The sequence below is a fragment of the Drosophila subpulchrella genome, unplaced genomic scaffold (genome assembly GCF_014743375.2).
Source record: "Drosophila subpulchrella strain 33 F10 #4 breed RU33 unplaced genomic scaffold, RU_Dsub_v1.1 Primary Assembly Seq24, whole genome shotgun sequence".
NCBI lineage: Eukaryota > Metazoa > Arthropoda > Insecta > Diptera > Drosophilidae > Drosophila > Drosophila subpulchrella.
The window spans coordinates 776,066-799,674 of NW_023665550.1; the positions used below are offsets into that span (position 1 = coordinate 776,066).

Below are 23,609 nucleotides of genomic sequence, written 5' to 3' on the forward strand. Positions count from 1 at the left end.
ATTAAAAAACCATACGTAAAACGGTGTGGAATACGGTTTGATTAGTTAGGTTTTGAATTAACGTCCTCACAGAGTCCTGACCCATTTTTCCATCACAAATCTTAAAGGATCTTATCAGGCCCAAAACTAAACTAAGCAAGAAAGAAAGCTAACTTCGGCACGCCGAAGTTTCTATAACCTTGCAGACGACCCGTAGGAGCATTGTATGTACAGAGCTTTCCGATTTTTTGAAAACTTAAACTTATTACAGAATTATAAGACAATGTTCCATTTAAATGTACTACCGTATATGTTTAACGAAAACGAAATATAATGGTATATTATTATTTTGACATAGTCAGGTCGTTCCTATGGCAGCTGTACAAGGGTGGTCAAAAGTATTTTCACCAAAAAAAGTTAAATATACTCATAATTTGAACTTACGTCTTGTTAACTTTGACATCAATGGAAAGGTAATTTAAATGCCGTTTGAATGATACAATACATTTCTTAACCCATTCAGTACTTATTGAAAAGAACGAATTTGTGTGAAAATGTCCTTTTTGAACTTTTTTCCTCGACTTGAAAACTTAAATTTTTTGATGCAAAAAGTTTCTTCAAACAAAAATAAAAGTAACTGCAAAAAGAATTTTTCAAAAATCATTTTGCTTATATTTTTTACGCGAATGTACCAAGCCCCTCTAACCGCCACAAACTAATGGAGATATACTTCAATCTCCTAAGCTTTAGCCCATTTAAATTATTTGTTTAAAACAAATGAATGCCTTGGACACAATTGATCAAATAGCAAAACCACTTTAAAAAACACTTTGAAAATCAACTGTACTTTTACTTAAATTGTAGCTGCCTTTTTAACATGCAAATAAATATTCCAAGGACATTTTTCTACTTTTCCTTCCGACTCTAAAATATGTACTAACTAGAGGAAGAAGTAAAAAAGGAATCAAATTGATTGCTCCTCAACAGTCAAACAACAAAATAGCCTATATACATATATTATATGGGTTCATTTGGCGCAGACATTGTATATTGCATATCTGAAAATGTACTTTAATCTGCTGCCTTAAGGTTACAAAATAATAAATTTTTTAATTTTTTTTTCTTTGAACTACCAATTGACATGGTCGGGAACTTTTCGGACATCCAAATTAAAAATTTTTTATGATACACATCTAGCAGTTCAATCTTTAAATGATAACTGTCAAGTCACAAAAAAGGTAGCGCAAATTTTACTATATGAAATTAATTAATTAATATTTTCAAAATCATAACAATAATTTCTGTATTATCGCTGGTCACAGTACATAATAAAAAGCATTACTTTTTGATATTCGTTGCTGACATTTTAATTTTTAATTTTTAAACTGAGCACTGTTAAAATCCGATAAATTAAAGATTCGGCAGCCTTTGCGTATAATGGCCTAGTAAAATGAAAGCAATCGCTTTTTGAATTTAATCTTCATAAATCCTTGTTCCTCACTAGACTTGAATGGATGCGATTTATCCGATCATGAGTCCACAGCCCAGCCGAAAGCTGTTTTTAAGATGATTCATGCGACCGCTGATGGCGAACGAAAGCGGAAGTGGTTGCAAGCGTTTCTCGAGGACGCCAGCAATGTGCCAGTTCGAATCGAGACTCCCACGAAATACCAGATCTGCCTTGGGGAGATCCACTTGGTAGGCAACCGAAGCCGTAGACTCTTGTAGGCGGAGATTCGTCTCCACCTCGACTCCGATCTGCAGCTGATCACTGGCCTTCTGGTAGTAGCTAAGATGAAAGCCACCAGGTCCCAAAGTGCAAGACCACACGGAATCATCGACAGCATAGCGTCCTACCGCCGATAACACAGCTACTTGCCGTCCGGGAACATTGGGTCCGTATTGGTAGGCCAACTCTGATCCAAGGGCCAGTCTTTGGGTGACTGCCTGCAAGTACTGGCAAACAATAACCCCGGAGCCCGTCAGGATGCCCGGGTTGCCCAATGTCAAGGATATTGTGTAGTCTCTACCGCGATAGTCCCCCGTAAACTGGGTCGCCACCAACTTGGAGTCCTGGAACTGAGATGCAAACTTACAGCGCAGTCGAGAGGTCAGTTGATGGATCACGTTTGCATTGAGGTTGCCCAACGGATCGATTTCACCAAGGAGAACTGGAAAGGCCTCATTCGGACCGTATTGCTTGGTTCCCACATACGTGGCTCCGAAGCGATAACCACTTGGCGCCGACGAGTTCATATTGATGGTGTGCGTTACTTGAAAGTGGTTACTCAGCCCCTTGTTCAGCATGATCTTGGCCCCCTCAAAGGTGTTGGCCTGTATGTCGTGACAGCGACTGTGCAGTTCCTCAACTGTTCCGGGATTTGACAGCTCCGTCTTACGAGCCTCCACTTCTAACTCCTTAACCATCTGTGGCGGCATTCCGGCTACTGCGGTGGTAGACGCCTCCTGCAAGCGCGATCCGGAAGACACATTCCCACGCCCACGAGACGACCCTACGCTTTCTGTGGACGCCATCACGTTACCCATTTTCGAAAGATAAGCGTTTGAGTGCAAATAACAATTTTACTAAACTGCTTCTTTCGAAATTTGTTTCTTTTCCGACTTTTAACGTGTATGTTATGACAAAACCTCAAAATAACTATGAAAATAAAATCATATGCTGCCTATGTTTAAACTACATGGGCTCTATTCAAGAGTTGCTCTATTCGGAGTTGGTAAAAAAAAAAGACAAGAGATACAGGCCTCGATCTTTTTCACAAACACGCCTAGCATATAGCGCCAACTATCCCATAGCGCCCCTACCGGCTTGGTGGCGTATTAGTGAAAACAGCTTATTTGCATGTGGTTGGCAATCTCGATTGAATTTCAAAATATTGATTATTATTTGGATATAACTTTTTAATGAATGGTCCGATTTTATTTTGTTGGCATGTAGATACATAGGTATTTATAGTAAAAACAAACCCTTTTTAAAATTTTTACAAAATATTTAAGAACGATATTTAAGAACAAAACGTTCTTAAATTTGGAATTTTGTTTTTAAATTTAGTATGCATTAATTTTATGATTAAAGAAACACATGCATTATTTCAGAGCACAGCTGCATAATATAAAGAAGGTATATTAAAATATTTATTTCCAGAACTGCTTAAATTGTCATATCTACCTCTCACCCAGGGAGTCCGAAAAGGCCCAGTTTTAGGTCCACTGCTTTGCTCGTTTTATGTAAATGATCTCCCTAAATGTATTTCTGCATGTGATGTGCACCTATGTACATATGTGCAGATGATGCCCAATTATATGTTAGTCGTATTCTAAGTCAAATGTGTGAGTGTATTAGAATTATAAACAACGAAATTAATCAAATAATTGATTGGACAGATGCAAATGGGCTAAGACTCAATCAAGCCACTTCAAATACTCAGGCAGCTATTTTTATCCCAAATTCCCTTCATTATTTTAACATTGCTTACCGGAATTGAAATATTTGGAGCGACTCCGTAAGCACGTGAAAGCTAAAAGTTCAACTAAGATGTAGATTCATGAGGTTCTGATATAGCGAAAGTTTATTTCAGCAATGTGCCACGCCCAAAAATATATATTTTATAAATTTCAGAATTACTAATAAAGTTTTTAGAAAATCGGACGCCTATATCATAAGCTGCCATATAAAAGATAGGATTACTAATGGGGAAAATAATTAAAGCTTCGTTATTTTTATACCCTTACCGAGCGTATAAAATTTCAGTCAGAAGTTTGCAACGCAGTGAAGGAGACGCTTCCGACCCCATAAAGTATAATTAATTTCAAAAGAATACATAGACTGTTATATTTCGTTTTCGGTAAACATATACGGCAGTAAATTGAAATGGAACATTATCTAAAATTTTTCAAATTGTTTAGTTTTCTAAAATCGGAAAGCTCTGTACATAGAATGCTCCCACGGAAACGACCTGCAAGAGTATAGAAACTTCGGCGTGGCCATCTCCCTCGCACTCCCCTTAGCTAAGAAGATGGTATCTGATAGTCGATGGCATTAGCTATTTTGTTTTTCAATCTAAACTCATTTATTTATTTACTCTTATTATACACACATTAAATGTATTTATATATCAACATCACTACTGTTCTTTTAATGAAATTGTGTTAAAATTATTTTTGTGTTCTTTTTAACGCGTTACAACGTTTTTGAGCATTCGCAAGCGAAGTCCTGGCGAGTAACGTAACTTTCCATTACTTATAAAAAATTTCCCTAAAGTGACTAAAACGGACGCAGGATATGTAAGGACGCAGGAATACATATGCTATGCCTATCAAGCTAAAAACTTATCCTTCTGGCCCACTCATGTACCACAGACTTAATATTCTTTTAGCCCAGTATCGGAAAAGCAAAAGTCGAGCAACTTTATTTTCCCAGAAACATAGTAAGAAAGTTTCATCTGCACCCCCAGCGACTCATCCGTACAAAAAAAAAGCTCATTGACTTAAAGATATAACCCAACTTTGTCCCAAGATTCAACTAAGAGGGTTCTGAAAATTGTGGCCCACCATGGGTCGCTTACAGGTAGTGATTGGGTAGCAAACTTGCCAAGAAAATAACATACATCCGCTTTTTGTGTGGAGACGCCGTCGTTGGTTCCGTGTCAGAAGCCGAATGCGTCTGTGGACTGTTACAAAAGCTTATAACCGCACACCATCTTACCCACAATTAAGCACTCAGAGAAATGGTAGGATACCCAAACCACATACCCCAACGGCACACAAGACCGGTGCCGAGAGCGTTACTACTGACCTGATTTAACTTTTTTCCAAATATTTCGTTCTTTAAAAATTATAACACAACTAATTCTTTTTATACCCGTTATTTAAAGAGTTGAGGGTATACTAGGTTCGACTTAAAGTATGTAACAGGTTAAAGGAAGCGGTTCCGACTTTATAGACTATAGAAGAAGAAGATAGGTGGCGCTGTAGGCTAGGTGTGTCAGTGAAAAAAGCACAGTTGCTACTAGTCGAGGCTATCGACTATAGTGATTTCTTTTGTTTTTCTTGAATTTTGTTGTTTCCAATTCTTGGAGGGAAAATTGTAAGAAAACAATTAAAATCGAACCAAACTAAGTTGGTGTCACGCAAATAATGCAATCGAGTCTCAAATCCACACTGGCAGTGGAAATATTTATATATTTTTTAAAGCGTTTTATTTTTCTATGTTTGCTTTATAACCGAGTGTAAAAGTAGAAACCAATTGATAAAAATCTAACAAATACTCCGTTAAATACTTTCTCATAAGTAGGTATTTTCAGAAAATAAAACCAATCTTTAAAATCATTGCGTGGCACCCTGCTGAGCCAAACTTGAGCTGCGCAGGAATCCCAAGAATCTTCATGCTTAATCCCAACACTGTAGCTTTTATAGTTTAGTATAGTGATTCTGATCAAGAATATATACAATGGTCGGCATAAGTATTTTGACAAAACATAAGTTAAATATACTCATACATACAATACATTTCTTAACCCATTCAATACTTATTGAAAAGGACGAATTTGTGTAAACATCTACTTTTTAAACATTTTTCCTCGAGTTAAAAACTTAAATTTTTTGATGCAAAAAGTTTCTTCAAACAAAAATAATAGTAACTGCAAAAAGAATTTTTCAAAAATCGTTTTGCTTATATTTTGTATGACACTCAATAGAGTCACATGACATCTAAATAGGGGAATATTGATGACGATTTTTTTGGGTACATATGTAACGCTTATTAAGGAAAGCTTTGAAAAAGAGCAGAAAAAGAGAAGGTCAGCCAACAAATAAACAATAACGTAGGGGAACATTGAGTCTAGCCCATATACGTTGCCTATTTTTATTCCGTCGGACGTTCATCGTTATTTGATGCTTGAAGGTGAAAGAATTTTATATTCAGTACTCATAGAGTAGTAAGTAGGGTAGATTGCGTTTATGCAAATTTGTGACCGCATAATTAACATATTCTTTACCATTTACAGATGATACGCCTTCCGTTTTTAAGTTTATAAATAAGAAACTTAATTAAAGTTCACGTAAAACAAGCGTATTTAGTTTATAACGCCCTCGCTTAGTTGAACTAACAAATATACATGTAAGGCTATACCATATAATAGAAAGTTTGGTGCAAACTAGGTCTTCCAGTAGTGGAAGATGTGTAAAATATTATTTTATAGTGCAGTGAGTACCGGGTATCTTGTAATCGGGGCATTCATATATTCCTTCTGTCTGACTTTCTATTGTCTTAGGAAGGCAGCACATAGTTGTCATGGAAAATAAATTGGTTGAGCTTATTTGCAAAGGACACAACAACACAACTTTTAAAGGAATGGGAGAGGGCAGTATTGAAGGAACACGAAACCATGTCGTGTCAAACTTTTGATGGCACAGTTTAAATAGTGAAACGAGACATTTTTAATTTTTAAAGAATGTCTTTATATTTAAATTGTGTATATGACATGACTACGTTTAGTTTTAGTAATAATACAGACAGAAGGTCAATTACCAATTACATTTTGTTAAGTTAATAACTCAACTAAATTTAATTTGGTCCTTAACATGTAGGTACACTTAGATCTCTTTCTTAAACAATTTATTAATATTGGAATGAACTTATATTTTTCTATCATAAAAACAAAAAAAAACAGAGCTTAAATGTCACTTTGTGGCCCTCATCCACAGTTCATTTATCTTTTTCTGACTGCTCTGCCCTTGGAGGCTTTGTGATGTTACTTTATTTTTTTTTAAGTATCCTCTAAAAATTTACTTGTAATTATTTAAAATTTCAACGAAACCAAAATCGGATATCTATGCAAACTGCATGTACTTACATACATATATGTATGTACCTATGTAAGTATTGGAATATTTCGGCACCAAACATGCAATAAACAAGAGCGGCTTAAATCGATATTTTATTGCCGCGTTCTGATGGAAAAAATGCGGAGTGGGAATGATAAGTCTGTTGAGACCGGAAGAATCCGCACGAAGATACACTACTCTTCATTAAAAAGCTACGAGCAAATGAATTTTTCACCGTAGGTATAGCCAGTCGCTTTGCCGCTTGCACGAGTTTTATGTTTTAGCTCCTCACACTGTGTTTAGCTGAGTAACGGGTATCTGATAGTCGAGGCACTCGAACAAGAATCATGCGAAATGCCACTGACACTTGTGCGAAACCTAAATTTTTATTTTCTATCACTGGAGAAGTTGTTCTTTTAAAACAGCACTGTGTTGTTATTCAATGCAGATGCTTATTAATTTTTTTAACGCCCTTAACTCGTAGAGTAAATGGGTTATTGTATTCGTCGGAAAGTATGAAACAGGTATAAGGAATCGTCCCCGACTCTATAAATTATATATATTCTTGATCAGGATCAGATCTAGCCTTGTTCGTCTGTTTGTTTGTTTGTCGGTATGAACGCCGAGTTCTGGGAAAAGGAAATTATAAATGCTAGATTAATGCTAAGCCTAAGTTCGGCTTGTCGCACACATACTTGAAGGTAGAGTTAAAATTTGCTGTAAAGCTTATTTTTACTTCAGCCGAGCGCAAAAGTTTGTGACGACCAGATTTTTAAAATTTGTTTCAGTTTAATTTTTTTTTTCGTTATCTATTGACGACCAAAAGTTGATTAAATGGGAATAATGTTAATTAACAAGCTAATTTGTTGAGCTGAGTAACGGGTATACGATAGTCGAGGCACTGAACCACAGCGTTCTCTTGTTTATGTTGTTTAATTGACTTGAAAACCTGTTTTATTTGTTTGCAGGCAGAAAAAAAGGCAGTGCAACAGCCAACAAGCATTAAAAGCAAATATAAATTGTCAGCAAACTTGCTCTCGGTTTTGGTTTTGGCTTTCGACTCTTTTCCAGTCTTGCAAAAAGTTATTAAGGTTTTTATTCGAAAAGTTCGATTCGTTCTTCAAACCGGAAGTTCACCTTTCTTTTGAAGAATTTTTAACATATTTCCGACCTCATTAAATATATAAACTATTGCCGAAAATAATAAATTATTTGTAAGCTCGACAGTTTATAAAGGGGTTTTCTTTTTTTTTACATAAATAAATAATGCAAAATGTACTATTTCTTCAATGCTATGTATACATACATAAATATGTTCTGAAAGGGCGGTCTGGTCAAAAAAGAAGTACACAGGTGTTACCTATAAACGTTAAGGGACAAAAAACGTCAAAATGCTGCAACCATTTTTGTGAGCATACGGCCCAGGTCTTGGTTATGGTTACGGTAAGTATATAATCAAAAGTAAATATTTTATTTATTACACTAATAAAAAAGCATAAAAAAACAATTGTTTTTAATAATTAGTTTTATTTTTTAAATAATAAAAATTTAATAAAAAAAAAACATTAAATCTTGTGGCAAATATTTAAATAAGCAAATCAAAGAGAATCATATTTATATTTATATTTATATTATATTTATTATATTATACTTATACTTAAAACCAAAATTGCGATCGTACCTTTTACTAATAAAGCCAGAGAGAACGATATAGTCGATGCATTAATTTCATTATTTTTCTTCATACTAGAAAAATTGGCAAAAAATTAAGATGGCCCTTAAATCAAGAAAAAAGGTTCATATTTCGAGAAAGGTTATCCCTAAATATAAAAATATTTTTGAGGACTACTTTTCCTAAAATTCGATCTTTTTCGAACATATGCTATCAATACTTTTTTAGGCCGAAATCGTCCTAATTTGTAGAACAAAAATTCATCTAAAATCGCCCATAAAACTCCCTATAAAATTAGAAAGTCGGTGGCCAAGCGGTCTAATGCCCCGCATATTGCACTTTCACATTCATCTGAATGGCGTGAGCCCACGAATAGTCAACATTATTTTTCATTTTGTGCAAGTTTTTAAAATTGAATATTTGAACCATTTTGAGTGCAAAGGCAAAACCATAAATGTACCATTTTTTATTGATTTTGATATAACTGGGTAGAAACAACATAATTTATACAATAAAAATTATACCCCAACAAAATAAGATACGAACCGCTCTCGACTGCGAACTGAGCGGTAGTGAGTTCGATTATCGCAAGAAGATTTTCTCAAAAAGTAAGTTGTGCTTGATTTTTATATTTATTTCCGTGATGGCGTTTTATGGCTATTTTCAGTTCTTATGACTTTAATTAGAAAAGCATCAAGATGCGCTGAGCGGCCGAATATAACCTTAACCTTCTCACCTTCTCTAGTTATGGTAAAAGGGACACTAATTAAAAAAATCTTAAAAATATCTCAGGAAGTTTTCCGAAATCTCCAGCAAACTTGTCTATGATTCATGCATTTCGCATGATTCATATTCGAGTGCCTCGACTATCAGATACCCGTTTCGTGATGTGTGTATTATATTATATCAATAGTAGATAGTTAGTTAACTGCCAAAAAAATTATCCAAACGTACTACCTTCCACACAACAGTATACAATAATAAATTTAAAAATTTTCTTCAATTTGTTTAAAATTCCCATGTGGGTCTAGTGCCTCGATCACCTAGAGTTGCAAGACAAACTCTAAAAAGTTAAGACTTATATACGAGTATTCTCTAAAGTCTTTAACATACTTCCACATAAGCTGCAAGTGACTTTTAAAAAGGGCAATTTTGCTTATTAATTACCATGCTACGGGACGTATCTTTGAATTTATTTAATTATTATACCCGTTACTCAAAGAGTAAAAGGGTATGTTGTATTCAGGAAAAATTATGTAACAGGTAGACCCCATAAGGTATATATATTCTTGATTAGCATCACTAGCCGAGTAGCCATGTCCGTATTTCCGTGTCTGTGATTTAGGAGACTATAAGGGCTAGACGTTCGAGATTTGCTCCCTTTAGCTGAGTAACGGGTGTCTGATAGTCGAGGCACTCAACCATAGCGTTTTTCCTCGTTTATATGTTTTATATGTATACTATAACAAAACTCACTAACTATATTTTATGGGTTAGACAACTATAAAAATAGTTATTTAACCACAATCCACAGGTTCCATTATACCCCTTTTTATAGTTTAATAACTATTTTTATCGTTACCCTTACGTTTACGTATCCGTAAGAGTAACTATTTGATGCGTAAAATTGACAATTCTATTGGGGACCGTTGTCGATTTTTGTACCCGTTACTCTTAGAGTAACGACCCTATAAAGTATATAAATTCTTGATCAGGATCACCTGCCGAGTCGAAATAGCCATGTCCGTCTGTCCGTCCGTCCGTATAAAAGCTGAGATCTCGGAAACTATGAAAGCTAGAAGGTTAGGATTTGACCTGTAGATTCTTGAGTTTTTGCGCAGAGCAAGTTTGTTTCAGCAGGGTGCCACGCCCACTTTATCCCCCATAACGGTAAAAACAGTCCAGCACCAACATTTTTTTTTATTTTTATAAAAGCTAAATAAGATTTTGTTTTGATTATTATATCCATGTCAAAAAATTATCAATTCGGATCATTCATTAAAAAGTTATAAGCATTACGTGTGCAATCTTGGGAACAGACGCTTTGTTATTTCTATATCTCTATCTCCCTCGCACTCCCCTAAGCTGAGTAACGGGTATTTGATAGTCGATTGCATCGAGCGTTCCATCTTGTTTTTTCTTCTCGTAATGTGACTGTTTTTGGCTGCCCGTCGCAGATAAAAATTAAAGGATAGAAACTTTAGGCCATAGCATCAGACTGTCATAGAATTTGTCACAATTTCAGTCAAATGTAAATATGACTCTGCGAGTTAAAAGCTAGGGGAGCTTTAAACTCGTTATTGCACCATCGGTAGGCAGCTTTACGTTTTTCTCTTTCTTATGCCCTCTCTCACCATCTCTGTTGTAGCTTAGAGTCAGATTTTTCGGCATCTTCTATAATCTATAATCTAGTATGCCTTCGTTTAGGTCTTTAGTGTTTTAATTATAAATTTCTTTTGACTAACTAATGATGGACTTTTGTCTGAAGTCTAGGTGCAAATCGCCTTCAGGACTTTGCAAGTACAGCGAAGCATATTGGACTCAGGACATCGGTTATTGACACAAATAATTTGAAATGATTTGAATTTTAACCTAAAGATATAAACTAAGATTTAAGTTCAGCAGCCGCAATCATTTGCGCCGAGGTCTGCTCCTTACGGTTCCTGTGCAGTTAGCGGAAGAAGAATTGGAAAAGCCCGAAAACTATGTACTTTTTATTAATCATTTATCCTACCCTTTTATTTTATTAGTTAAACGTCAAATCGCTTTATTAACATTCGATTTCCAGCTTAACAAAAACATATTTAATTTGAACCACAACCCTATTATAAGAACGTGAGAGTTTTAAGGGCTTGTTTAAATTCACTAATTGCTTTGCTATAATTTGTAATGAGCACATCCAATGAAATTACGAAGTGACTAGCACTTTTTCAGTTAATTAATTCACTATTAAATACCATTTTTGATATGTGAAGAAGAAGAAAGCGTCTGTCTATAAGCTTTAGTTTAAAATGCTTAAATATTTTCCCGAACCTCTATCCGCTATTGATAAGTATTTCTTGCTGGTATTTATAGGATTTCCTTCTTTTTGTTAATTTTCTTTTTGTTTTTGCTTGTTTGCTCGTTCATTCGCCGCTCGTTCCATTTCCACTTAGTTTTATTTCACGCACAGTGGTTCGATGTTTTGCGGAACATGCGAATATGGGAACAACATTACTGTTCTCGAATTTTGAACAATCTTGTTACACTGTTTGTTCTCTGTGTGCAAATGTCGCCGATGTCGTCGTTTTTGTTGTAGTCGTTGAAAAAGCGATTCAAAAGAAGAAGAGACGGTTCGCTAAATATCTTAATTTTCTGTTGTCGTTCGATATTTGAACTCGCGCACAGGCACAAAAGCACGCACACAATGACTTATATGTATATATACACACATAGGCTGCAATTTTGACACTTGCACCGGGGTGAAAAAGAGAGGAATAATCTCGTTTTTCCAGCAATACTTACGAATTTCGAACGCCTTTAATTGGGCGCAAAGAAATTGTAGGTGTATTAGATATGCCTCCGGCTTTAGTCACTCGTTACGCACGACTAATCTGATGTGCCTATTGTTTTGCCGTCGGCCTTCTCTCAATTCAACTGCGGACAGCTGCTGCTCGATCGCGTTGTTTATTCTATTAGGCTTAGTCGCGTCCGCTCGCTCACGTTCCGAATTCGTTCGCGTTTTTTCAGCAAATGAAACGTTTCACTGCCAAGGCGTTGCGCAGTGGTTGCAATGGAACGATGTGGAACAGCGACGGAACGGCGCACAGTGGAACCACTACCAAGCGCTGGGAAACCGAACGGAGAGAGGAAAAATATTTTTCCGGGTTAAACTTTAAATAAATGAGAGTGAACATCCGCATGGCTCGAGCTCCCATTTAGTTCTATCTTTCCATATCCACGTTTTAAGGGGACCTGTTTACGGGAAAAGTCGTTGACGTTTCTCAACGTTTTCTTGGGAAATAAGTGTAAAACAGTTATATTTACTTTTATAAATGTCTTCATCTCAAAAAACACTTATGTTTCAAAAGATTTTTCGTTTGTTTAAAAACAAAAACCAGAATAAAACAAGTTTATCACAATATATAAAAAATAAAAATAACTATTTATGTGTCGTTATTGAGATTTGTCGAAATCGCCCGAATTGAATAAAAGTTTGCCTTCGACTAAAATCGTTAGTTCTTTCGGGTCCACTGTGCGGCAAGATGACGGAACGGGTTGGTCTGTTCATTTGCCATTCGTCTTACTGGCTCTCTCTCACGAACCTGACCGACTGACTCACTGTCTCGCCTCTCCAGCTCTCAGTGAACAAACGGGAGAGAGCTGTACATGTGTGTGCGTTGTGTATTGCGCCATCGCTGTTCGTGTGCGTGTTTCTCTCTAAGCACATTTCGTTTGTTTGCAGTTTTTTGTTTTTGCGCTCTGTGTTTGTAGGGTATGTTCGAATTCGTCACTATAAGCGAAAAATGTGTAAAAGTTTGTTGTGCTTTGATTACATCTTTATAATTATTAATATCGTGGAGTAAGAACATACCTCAACACATTCATATGTACATTACATACCCCCCTTGAACGCTGCTTTGTTTTAAATAAAGTTGGGCGAAATTTTGGTGGAATTTGGTCCCATTATAAACAATTTCGGTTTAGAATGAAACAACAAATTTACGCATTTTCTTTGTTTTTTTTTACTCCAATTAGTCTAATCTTGAAATATAATCAACCATTACACAAACAACGAGAGGTGGCACTGTTTTGATTCTGACCGAAACTATACCTACATACATACATATGTACAGGGAACTTTGTACATAAATACATACATGTACATTGTACATACATACATAAATTTATGAGTACAATTTGAAACAGCAAATTTCCAATGAAGGGTATACAGATGTCGCTTACAGCTGCACATACATACGTACATATGTAAATATGTACATTTGTAAGTTACAATTTTTGGCCGAAGAGGTTTTTAGCTTTTTTCTTGGGGTTTATGATTTTCATGGCGTTTGATTGTTTTAAATTGAGATTTGTGTGCCAAAGCGGCGGTGCAGGAGTAGTGATGGCTGTCATCTTCCTGTTTTGGTCTTTTGATGCTGTTCCCTATAAATTTATAATACATTTTGTCAAACTCAGTAGTACACAAAATAATTGCGAGACCTTTTTTGTAAAGATGCAAGAATTTAGTTTTTAATTCTCAGGGACCATAAAAGTTAAACATTTTACTTTAAAAATCATTTTGTAATCGTTATTCTTCACCTTTTGTGTATAAGTATTGAAATAACTATTATTTTCCGACTTTTATATCAAAGTCAGTAAATAACTCCATAACGTTCCATAATATGTAATATGACATATTAATTCCATAACGTTTATATACATATGTACGTCTAAAAATAACTGTTATTTCATGACTGAAAAAATAAGTCTTATATATGTAACTGTTATTCAAAGACTTTTACTGAAAAGTCAATAAATAACAGTTATTTAATGATCAACAAAATATATAGGCTTTAAAAATATGTTGTCAAAATCAAAAAAAATATAATAACTTTAACGCTCATAACGCTAAATCCTATCTAGCGCCCACATTTTTTAATATTTAGCAAAAATGTAAATTTGACTTTGTTCTTATTATAACATGCCAAACATTATTTAAATCGCACCGATTATTAAAAAACTTTTAGCAAATAAAGTGTGCAATCTTGGGAACAGCCGCTTTGTATATCTACATCTTCCTCGCACTCCCACTAGCTGAGTAACGTGAATTTGTTAGTCGATGGCATCGACAATAGCCTTCTCTCTTGTTTTTTGGTTGAAACCGTTTACAATAGTATACAGCAAATATCCCATTCAATACTCGAACAAAAAAATTATGGTCATTTTTAAAAATGTCAAAATTTGACCTCTTAAAATAGTAGTAGGGGATAAGGATAGTCAGAAAAGTTTGGTTTGAAATAGCATCTATTAATAAAAAGTCATCACCACTATCATTGGAAACCCTGTTCTTTTGGCTATAACTTTTTCCTACACCACTTTGAAGCCAATTGCAACGTCTTCGAGAAATGTTGCAAATTGCCAAGAAAAAATTTTTAATATCCTTGCCCCAGTATTGGGGAAAAAATAGTTATGATACAAAATTGGGGCTATAGCATTTATGTTAATTTAATGTTTTTCTTTATTGATCTTTAGCATATGATTATTCCCTAAAAATTTGACATTGTCCACTATTTTTGGTCGTTTCCGATCGCGTTTTGGTCTTAGGTCATCGAGTTCTCATTGACAGCAGCAATCACCACTGCCAGTAATACTGGCGCCATTAAAACTATGTATTTACTTCAACAAAGTCCGTATTATCAAATATTAACTTCAACTGTCCTTGCCCTACAGGGAGTGTTTTGAGTTGTTGCATGATAACACCATGAAGGAAGAGTACACGTTTAGAACAAAAACGTCCAATAAAGTGTCTGGAACATAATGACAAAAAATAAATCATAACTTCTTCATCTGATGGCGTTTAAAGTTCAAATTTTTGGTGTCCCCTTCCTGGGCTCTAAGATATCTTCATTAAAAATGGCGCGCATTTTATTCGAGCCGGGATGGATATGTCTCTTTTTTTTTTTTTGATTCTAAATCAATTTAATCGACCTTTTTCAGAATCAAAATCAGAATCAAAAAGAATCGATTCACAAAAAGTAGAATCGTTTACAGCTCTACTCTTAGCCACCGAGAGTCGATTACTTTATTTGCTTATAACTTTAAAATAAAAAAAACACCTCTGAACGAGGTAAGGGGTCGTGACGATCGCACCTTCAACTTACAAAAGTTCTGATATCAAATTTTGTGACGAAAAATGCTTGTTAATTTGAATAAACAAATACTCTTTCAAAAATGTTCTAGTTTTGACCGCTTAAGCAAAATATTTTAACTTCTCGCTATTCCAATGCATTTATTGCATTAAAATAAAACAAGAGAAAAGAGAGATGCCCGTTACTCAGCTTAAGGGAGTAGGAGAGGGATTCAGATATGCTTAACCGAACTCTAATTTTTTCACTAACACACCTAGCCTAAAGCGCCACCTATATTCTTCTTCTATAGCGCCAACTAGTCGCACCTAGCGTCTTCATAATAAGAAAAACATCTCTTTCAATTCTTACAAAATATTAAAAAATGTTTAAAGTTTTATAATACTTAGTGGGCGTTAGAGTGGGAGTGCTGAAACAAACTCGGGCTGCGCCGGAAGTCCAAGAATCTGCATGCCAAGTCCCAACACTTTAGCTCTTATAGTTTAAGAGATCTCAGCGTTCATACGGACAGGCGAACATGGCTAGATCGACTCGGGTAGTGATCCTGATCAAGAAAAAAAAAGAAAATTTGTAAAAAAATTGTTTAAACTTATTTTTTATATACACGACCACTTTAACACCCACAAACTTAAAAAAATCGTCTATATGAACGCTGATATCTCGAAAAATTTCAAAGATAAAGGGTTGGTACTTTAGATTTAGATTCTTTAGCTTGGTACGCAGCGCAATTTTCTTACGGTGATGCGCCACGCCTGCTCTAACGCCCACAAAACGGGCAAAACAGTAGCGCCCACAGTTCTGAATCTAAAAAAACATATTTAACTGAAATGTATTGGACTCGTCAATACATATTGATTGACCTAAAAAAAAGATTTCCACGCCCTTTTTTACGCCCACAAGCCTCCCAAGAAAAAAAGCAATGGTGTCAGAGCCAGACAATAACAAATGTATTTTTTGCATGTGTGTGTAAATTGTTGCAGGCCGAACTGCGCGGCAAGGCGAAAAGCTCTGCCTGCGCTGAGGTAGCAAAGTGCGCGACTAACTTATTATATTTAATAATTAAAAATTTAAGCCATTTGTCCTTTTTGTCTCCTTCTCTGTCTTTTCAATAAACTCAATACCACCAGATCGTTACTCAGTGTTGAAAGGCACCAGAAGGCAGTAAAAGGACCGAACAATTGTGCACGTAACAGCGCTATAAGTCTCTGTTTTCCCATTAGTCTACAACTAACTCGTATGGCAACATCTTAACATTTTATCCATTTTCAATTTAAATGCTGATTAACGGGTATCTGATAGTCGAGGCACTATTGCGCTCTCTTTTGTTTATATCTGTAGTTGCGCTAAAAAAAATTGTAGATTATTTTAACGTTAAAAATAAAAGTTTCACAACACTGCCCAAGGGAATAACATGAACGCTCTTACGAAGCTCAATACTTAAATTTGAATTTCAGGCACAAAGCTGTTATCGGCCTAATATTGCAAAATTTAAGAACTTTAAATAAAATGTCTTATGGATTACCATTGTAAGCGCAATATGGCTTTTAGATCGATTCCTTTTCGTCACCACAACTTAAGAATCGACAAGGGACAAAAACTTAATTCTGACTGTTTGCCAGGACGGAGTGTCGGGAGCGAGAGACATGTGAGCGACAGAGAAGAAAAGTAACGGCACTCTTAAAATATATTCTATAAAAGTATAGATTCTATAAATTATAGAATAAAGTATACCCTTTTACTCTACATCTTACGTTGGTTTATGAAGTATATATCACCCGTACTTCGAAAAGGTGAAAAAAACACATTTGGATAATTATTATGTATGTATGAGGATGTTTAGAAGGACTCTCACCATGCAAATGCAATCCAATCCAAAGTGTTTAGTGTCAGGGAAGCGAAAGGATAACATAAAAGGAAATTGTCAACTCTGAGATATACTCATCAGGGATCAATGTTGAGAAAAGGAAAGACTTTGATAATAAATCAATAGACTTCCAAAAAGTCATTGTAAGGTGGTAAAGAACACTTTTTGGTAGCTAGAAACAGCAAACGGATTTAAAGGCTCCAAATCGGAAATACAGGTACTGGGCATCCATTCCCAAATGTTTGGTACAATGGACCTTGATCGTGCGAATCACTGTGGACGGCAGTCCACGTAGGGTGTGCGATCGCGACTACTATATATACACAAAGAAATGAAAATCTACTGTAATCGTCCGATTCGAGTAATAGATCAATCGAAAGGATTACATACCAAGACTTAAACAAAAACAATTGGTTTGGGGGAAAGTGCGGTGAAAGTGTAAAAACGAAAATTTAAAAAATTTGATCTGTTGGGGCCGGTGAGGATAAACACCCTCCGCTATTTACCTACTTGTATTCTCACTTCAAATACACGTCGAAAGACACCTAAACTGTCAAAACCGGATGCTCCGTTCAAAAGTATTACGCAAAACAAGCTTTGGGGGACTTCTCAAAATGAAAATTTTATTTTTCTTGTCAGTTTGTCCCAAAACGTTATTTTAGAGTCCTGAAAATTCTAGATGATGTTAAGCAGCTTAATAGAAGATACTTTACTTCTACCACATTTTGAAAAACTAGCTAGTTTAGCGAGAAAACAGCTATAAATAGATAAATTTGGGACACCTGTAACTTGTGAACTACTAAAGCTACAGGCTTGTGCTATAAATCGTAAGAATAAATTTTGAAATACCTTGTATGCCTTTCGAAACGAATTTTATTCCTTCTCTGCGTAAAAAACTTCTAACAAAGCCCACTACATCACTGCTGTGATGGTCCGATCATAACTAGTGGTACAACAATCAAAAGATATTGCAAAACCTAAAAGGATTGCATACAAAGACTGTAACAACTTAATTTCGTTTGGTAACAAGATCGGATACAGAGACAAGAATCAGATAATTTTTAATTTTTTTAAATTTGTTTTCAGCAGGGACTGTAAAAAATGATTATTGATCTGTTTTTTAAATCAAAAAATCAACCACTTACGATCGACACACGCGGAAAAGGAAAATACCATAGTGATTCTCTTTGGGTTGCCGATCCATTTTCATCATGATTTTTAAATTTGTCATTTTTATAATATTCCTCAAAATCACTCACTATTTTTGAGTTTTAAAATATAAATAAAAAATAAGCATTTTCTGAGCAAAAAAAATAAAAATCAAAAATAATGATTACTTCTGACTTTTATTTTTTTGATCAAAATAAAACTCATTTCTTTCATTTCGGCTTTTCTGTTCCGATATTTTGAAATTTTTTGAATAAACCTACAAAAGGAACGCAAAGGAGTGTCCTGGAAAACAAAATGGCCCTCTGCATCCTTGCATATGATAGTTTTGGAAGGAATGATAATTTTTGATTTTTATTATAAAACTCAAAAGTAGTGATTATTTCTGAGTTTTATTTTTATACCCGTTACTCGTAGAGTAAAAGGGTATACTAGATTTGTCGGAAAGTATGTAACAGGCAGAAGGAAGCGTTTCCGACCCCATGAAGTATACATATATATTCTTGATCAGTATCACTAGCCAAGTCGATCTAGCCATGTCTGTCTGTCCGTCCGTATTGAGATTTGGCGTGCAGATTCCTGAGCTTCATACGCAGCGCAAGCTTGTTTCAGCAGAGTGCCACGCCCACTCTAACGCCCAAAACTATGGCTCCTACAGTTTTGATGCTAGAATAAAAATTTTAACTGAAATGTATTGCTTTCATCAATACCTATCGATTGACCCAAAAAAAAAAAGTTTGCCACGCCCACTTTAACGCCCACAAACTTCAAAAAATCGTGAATATGAACGTGAATATCTGGAAAACTATCAAAGATAGAGAATTGGGATCTCAGATTTGGATTCCGTAGCCTTGTACGCAGCGCAAGTTTGTTACGCGAATATGCCACGCCCACTCTAACGCCCAGAAACCGCCCAGGCCTGTGGCGCCCACAATTTTCATGCTAGATAAAATTTTTTAACTGAAATGTATTGGTCTCGTCAATACCTATCGATTGATCCAAAAAAAATTTGCCACGCCCGCTCTTACGCCCATAACACTTAAGTCTGCCTACCGCCGGTAGGTGGCGCATTTCAATCTCGCTTTGCTGCTTGCATATCTCCATTTTCCTTTGGTCCCTTTAGCTGAGTAACGGGTATCTGATAGTCGAGGTACTCGACTATAGCGTTCTTCCTTGTTTTCAGATAAAATCAATGAAATAAAATGAATTTGACAGTCAATTAATTGCATTATCCACAAAATTGTTGTTGAATTTTATAATACAAATATTGAAGGGGAGAAACTGTAGCTTTCACAGACTATCGAAAAAAAAAATGTTTTGACAAGGAATTTGTCTGTCCCAGAAATATAAGCCGCCACTTGAGAAACAGGACCTAACCAAAATTTGTTCGCCCGGAAAACAAATAAACAATTGATACATAGTTTTTTGAAGGCACACCACTCTACAATTCCGTTTTCACCTCTATTACCCATTTTCCACTTGTTTGCCACCAACTCTTGCCTTGTAATTATTTTCATTACGTCATAAGCAGGCAGAACAGCGAAGACTTGCCCAGCGCACCCACCCCCTTTCGCCAATCGGGCGTCCTTCTGGGTTTTGTTTTGATTCGCCTTGGCTTTTAATTTGGCGCGTATCTGGTGCGCTAAAAACAATTCCTTTGCTGCTCCAATTTCGCAAAATGTGTGCGCGAGAATAGAAGAGATTCTCTCCGCGAAAAAAATGTTTCACCAAATGTTTTTAACGAGACAGACCCAGAATTCGGGCATCATTTATGGCTCTTTCGCGCTTATTTTTAAGTGCATTTAAAAGTTTATTTTACATAATAGTTTGTTGATTTGATTTGATTTTATTGTTGGTTGTACCTGCCATGAATTGCTAATCGGACCAGCAACCAATGAAGGCCATCAAAAATAAAAGCGTGGCAATTAACTTTGACATCTGACGAGCACGCGATAAAAGTTATCGATGACTGGTTGGTTAGTGTTGGGGGCGGGGAAGGCAAACAAATATGATGGCTCAAATGACGCGTAAAATAGCCAACAAAAGTGGAATAAAAGTTAAGTAGGTTGGAGAACAAGATGATATGCTAGCTAGGGGAGTTGCGTTTCCAACAAGACGATTCAGATGTATTTAAAGACAACACAACACACACACCTGGAAATCACTCTCACTTTTATTCCCTTTTATATGTATGTATCTCCATCTCTGTCCCTTTCAAATTGATTGCATTCTTATGTTGTGCCCGAAAACAACAACAGAAATCGCTGAAACAGCTGAGCGTCCGTCGCACACACAAACAAAGTCCCACACGTGCTGTGCTTTCAGCCCAATTAATACTAAAATTAGACGTGTATATATGTACATATTAAGCCCGGAATGACTTACAGCACTATCTTTGTTTTTGGTGCAACGACTGCCCTGCAATTAATTCGAATAGAGTTTTACTCTCACGGCACAGACCAAACATTCTTTGTTTCTCCCGATCGCAAAATGTTTCATCGCGAAACGCCGCATAAATATTTCGAGTACACACACAAACGTCAATCCAATCTTTCAGTTTTTAACAATGTGACCAGTGTGAGTTATAGGTCAATTATACCGTACGACGCCAATAAATATACTTTTTAAACCATTTTTTACATTTTCTTAAATATTCTAATTGGTCACACTGCAAGGAAATGTTAACTAACAGAGAAGCCCTGTTGTCAGCGTTTACTAAATCGTCATCTACAACAGCCCATGGCACAATTACTAAAGGTAGTCCCGTCGGCAAAATCTCGTCTCTACAATGAGTGCGAGTGAGAGGGACTCGCCCAGTAAGTGCGAGCGAATCGACAATTGAGTGTGTGGACTTACCCTTAGATGGTGCGTGGGGCTTTAAGTTGCGTGTTGTAATAAAAAAAGTTGAAGGTTTTTTTTATAGTTTAATTTTTAATAATTTAGAATTTGACAACAGGCGTTGTTTTTGTTTTTGGCTTATCTTCTTCGACCACTTCTTCGTTGTCCATTAGGTCAATGACAACATCCAGGGTACCCGGCTTAATGTTCACTTCAGATAACCATCTATACAAAGTGGAACGACTCGGCAAAGGATATCCTTTTCTGTATAAATGGTTATAAGCACGAGGTCCCGCTGTATGAAGGCAAGTAGCAGCAGACATGTCCGTTGCATTAAATGTGGATCTTTTCCCTCCACTCTTTAATATTTTGAGTTGGGTATCCGTGAAAATGTTGCTTAGATACTTTTCCAACTCCTTGTATTCCTCCAGCTGCTGGCGTAAAGAACGATTTTCCTTGTCCATCTCACGAATCCTTTTCCTTAGACTCTGGATCTCGACCCGCATTGTTGACCCTAATATGTTTTCCCTATAATATAAAAAAATAATTAATTGTCTATATGTGTTTGCTTATTTTAATACGTTCAACTTACTCTGTTTGCGTGATTGAGTCAGCGTAGTCTTGTTTGGGAATATTTAAATCAGGAACCGCATCTTCGTTCAGTCGCCTTTTTTTTAAATTCGGACCATTTTTTGTTGCCAACAACCATTGTTTATCCCTAAAGTGCGGTTCGCAAATTTTAGAGTAATCTCCCAACTTGCACCCAAGCGATTCTTCCCACAACGCTCTTTTTTCTAAACATTTTGGTGCTTTTAGAAATTTAACACCATCCACGTGTTTACGACACACATTGCAAAAAGTCATTTTTGCATAAGGGTTAAAATTGCCAAGAAAATGGTCCGCAGACGTGCTCTCGCGTCAAGCAACGAACATGCACTGAAGCCGAACACGACCACTTCGTGAGCCGTCGAGACTACCTCGGGTAATTGTATCATGCAAAAGCCCTGCTAAGTTTCAGCGCTTAGTAATACGTCATTTACAACTTTGAAAGGATAGAAACAAATATAATGAATTTATCTAGAATAACTGTCCGGCGCAAAGAAATATACATTTCTAAAAATTTTTTTTATATATTCACTCAAGTTCGATTGCACTAAAAGCTTTATTATACAAGGAGTTATGGAGTTATTGGGTTATTGGCTTAAAGCCTAGTACTCAGAGAACTAAGCGTCCTGCAGCTCCGCTCTAGCTTCCAAGTAGCTACTGGTGGTCGAGTCCTGTGAATCCGCAATGGAGAGCTCGACAGAGATCGTATTACTGGTGGTTCTTCTAAAAGTATACAAATACGTTACCAAAATCTTTTGGCCAGAACTTACATTACTTGCGAGGATCAAATTTCTTATACTTTGCGCGGCGGCTAACGGCGTTTATCGGAATTCACTCACGAAATATGGTATTTCCTTAGCCCATCTGAGTACCACGGTAAAAAAAACACCCGAAGAAGAGCTTTAGTCGCCTATTTCCCTCCAGCTCTCTCTTGTGCCTAGCTCCCGTTTTTGTCGATATGAGTACTAGCCTAACCCCTTTTTTTAGTAAGTTAAGTAAGAGAAAAAGTATATATTCAACAACAAAAAAAAAATTCTTGAAAGCCTCTTTGAAAAATTTCAGCCTACGTTATTATGTCATGACAAAATATTGATTCCTTTGGTCACACGCGGCAACGCAGACGCTGCTCGACGCTCAGTGTTAAAACCAAAACACACAACAGCTGACATAACCCGATGAGCCCCGTTTTTTGGAGTAGTAGAGTTATTGGCTTAATCGATAGGTAACCCTACAGAGTGTGACAAGTCTTTTATGGGGTATTATGACAGAGGACGTTTCTGCTTCAGCTACTTTTTCTTCCATAAAGCCTAGTACTCAGATCGGCTAAGAGTTTCACTAGTCGAAAAATCTTATTCTTCGTAGTGTGACCGAAGTTTTCAAAGTTCACCCGCCATGCATGTGGCATGATATTACTGCCAAGCAGCTGGGTTTGTTGACAAACGGAAAACAAATCAATTGAAGCAATTTAAAAAAGAAGAGTCTGCTGGTGCACCAAAAAATTAAAATAAAAATAAATTAAATTTTCAACGAATGTTTTTATTTATGTAAATGAGAAGCTTAAGGCTTCCTTCTCGTCCCACGGATGCTTCGCCATCTTTCCCGCGCCATCTGTAGTCCAGCTCCGAGCTGGCCAATAATGGCTGGTGATGGCTCCTCCAGCTGTCCCTTAGCGGGCGACCTTATTTCCTCCTCCCTATAGAAGCCGGCGCATCCTCTATCTCCGCTCCATCACAAGCTGCCAAGTAGCTGGTGAAGGAGGAGTCCTCAATGGAGAGCTCGTCGGAGATCAAGC

General features: G+C 36.3%; 2 protein-coding genes across 3 annotated transcripts in view; both read right to left on the reverse strand.

The window, feature by feature from the left end:
- The window catches only part of LOC119559466 (7SK snRNA methylphosphate capping enzyme bin3), a 38,345-nt gene extending 17,416 nt beyond the window's left edge, over nucleotides 1–20,929 (reverse strand). Inside the window, exon 1 of one of the 2 annotated variants that reach the window (XM_037872576.1) lies at nucleotides 20,759–20,929. The gene's annotated coding sequence lies outside the window, so the exon portion shown is untranslated. Of the gene's footprint in view, nucleotides 1–11,998; nucleotides 12,224–20,758 lie in introns of those variants that run through there. The other variant, XM_037872575.1, reaches the window with a different exon arrangement.
- Nucleotides 1,322–2,622, reverse strand: LOC119559469 (mitochondrial import receptor subunit TOM40 homolog 2). The gene has a single exon (XM_037872579.1). The coding sequence runs from the start codon at nucleotides 2,524–2,526 to the stop codon at nucleotides 1,501–1,503; it is 1,026 nt and encodes a 341-aa protein (XP_037728507.1). The 5' UTR covers nucleotides 2,527–2,622; the 3' UTR covers nucleotides 1,322–1,500.
- Nucleotides 20,930–23,609: the final 2,680 nt, after the last annotated feature.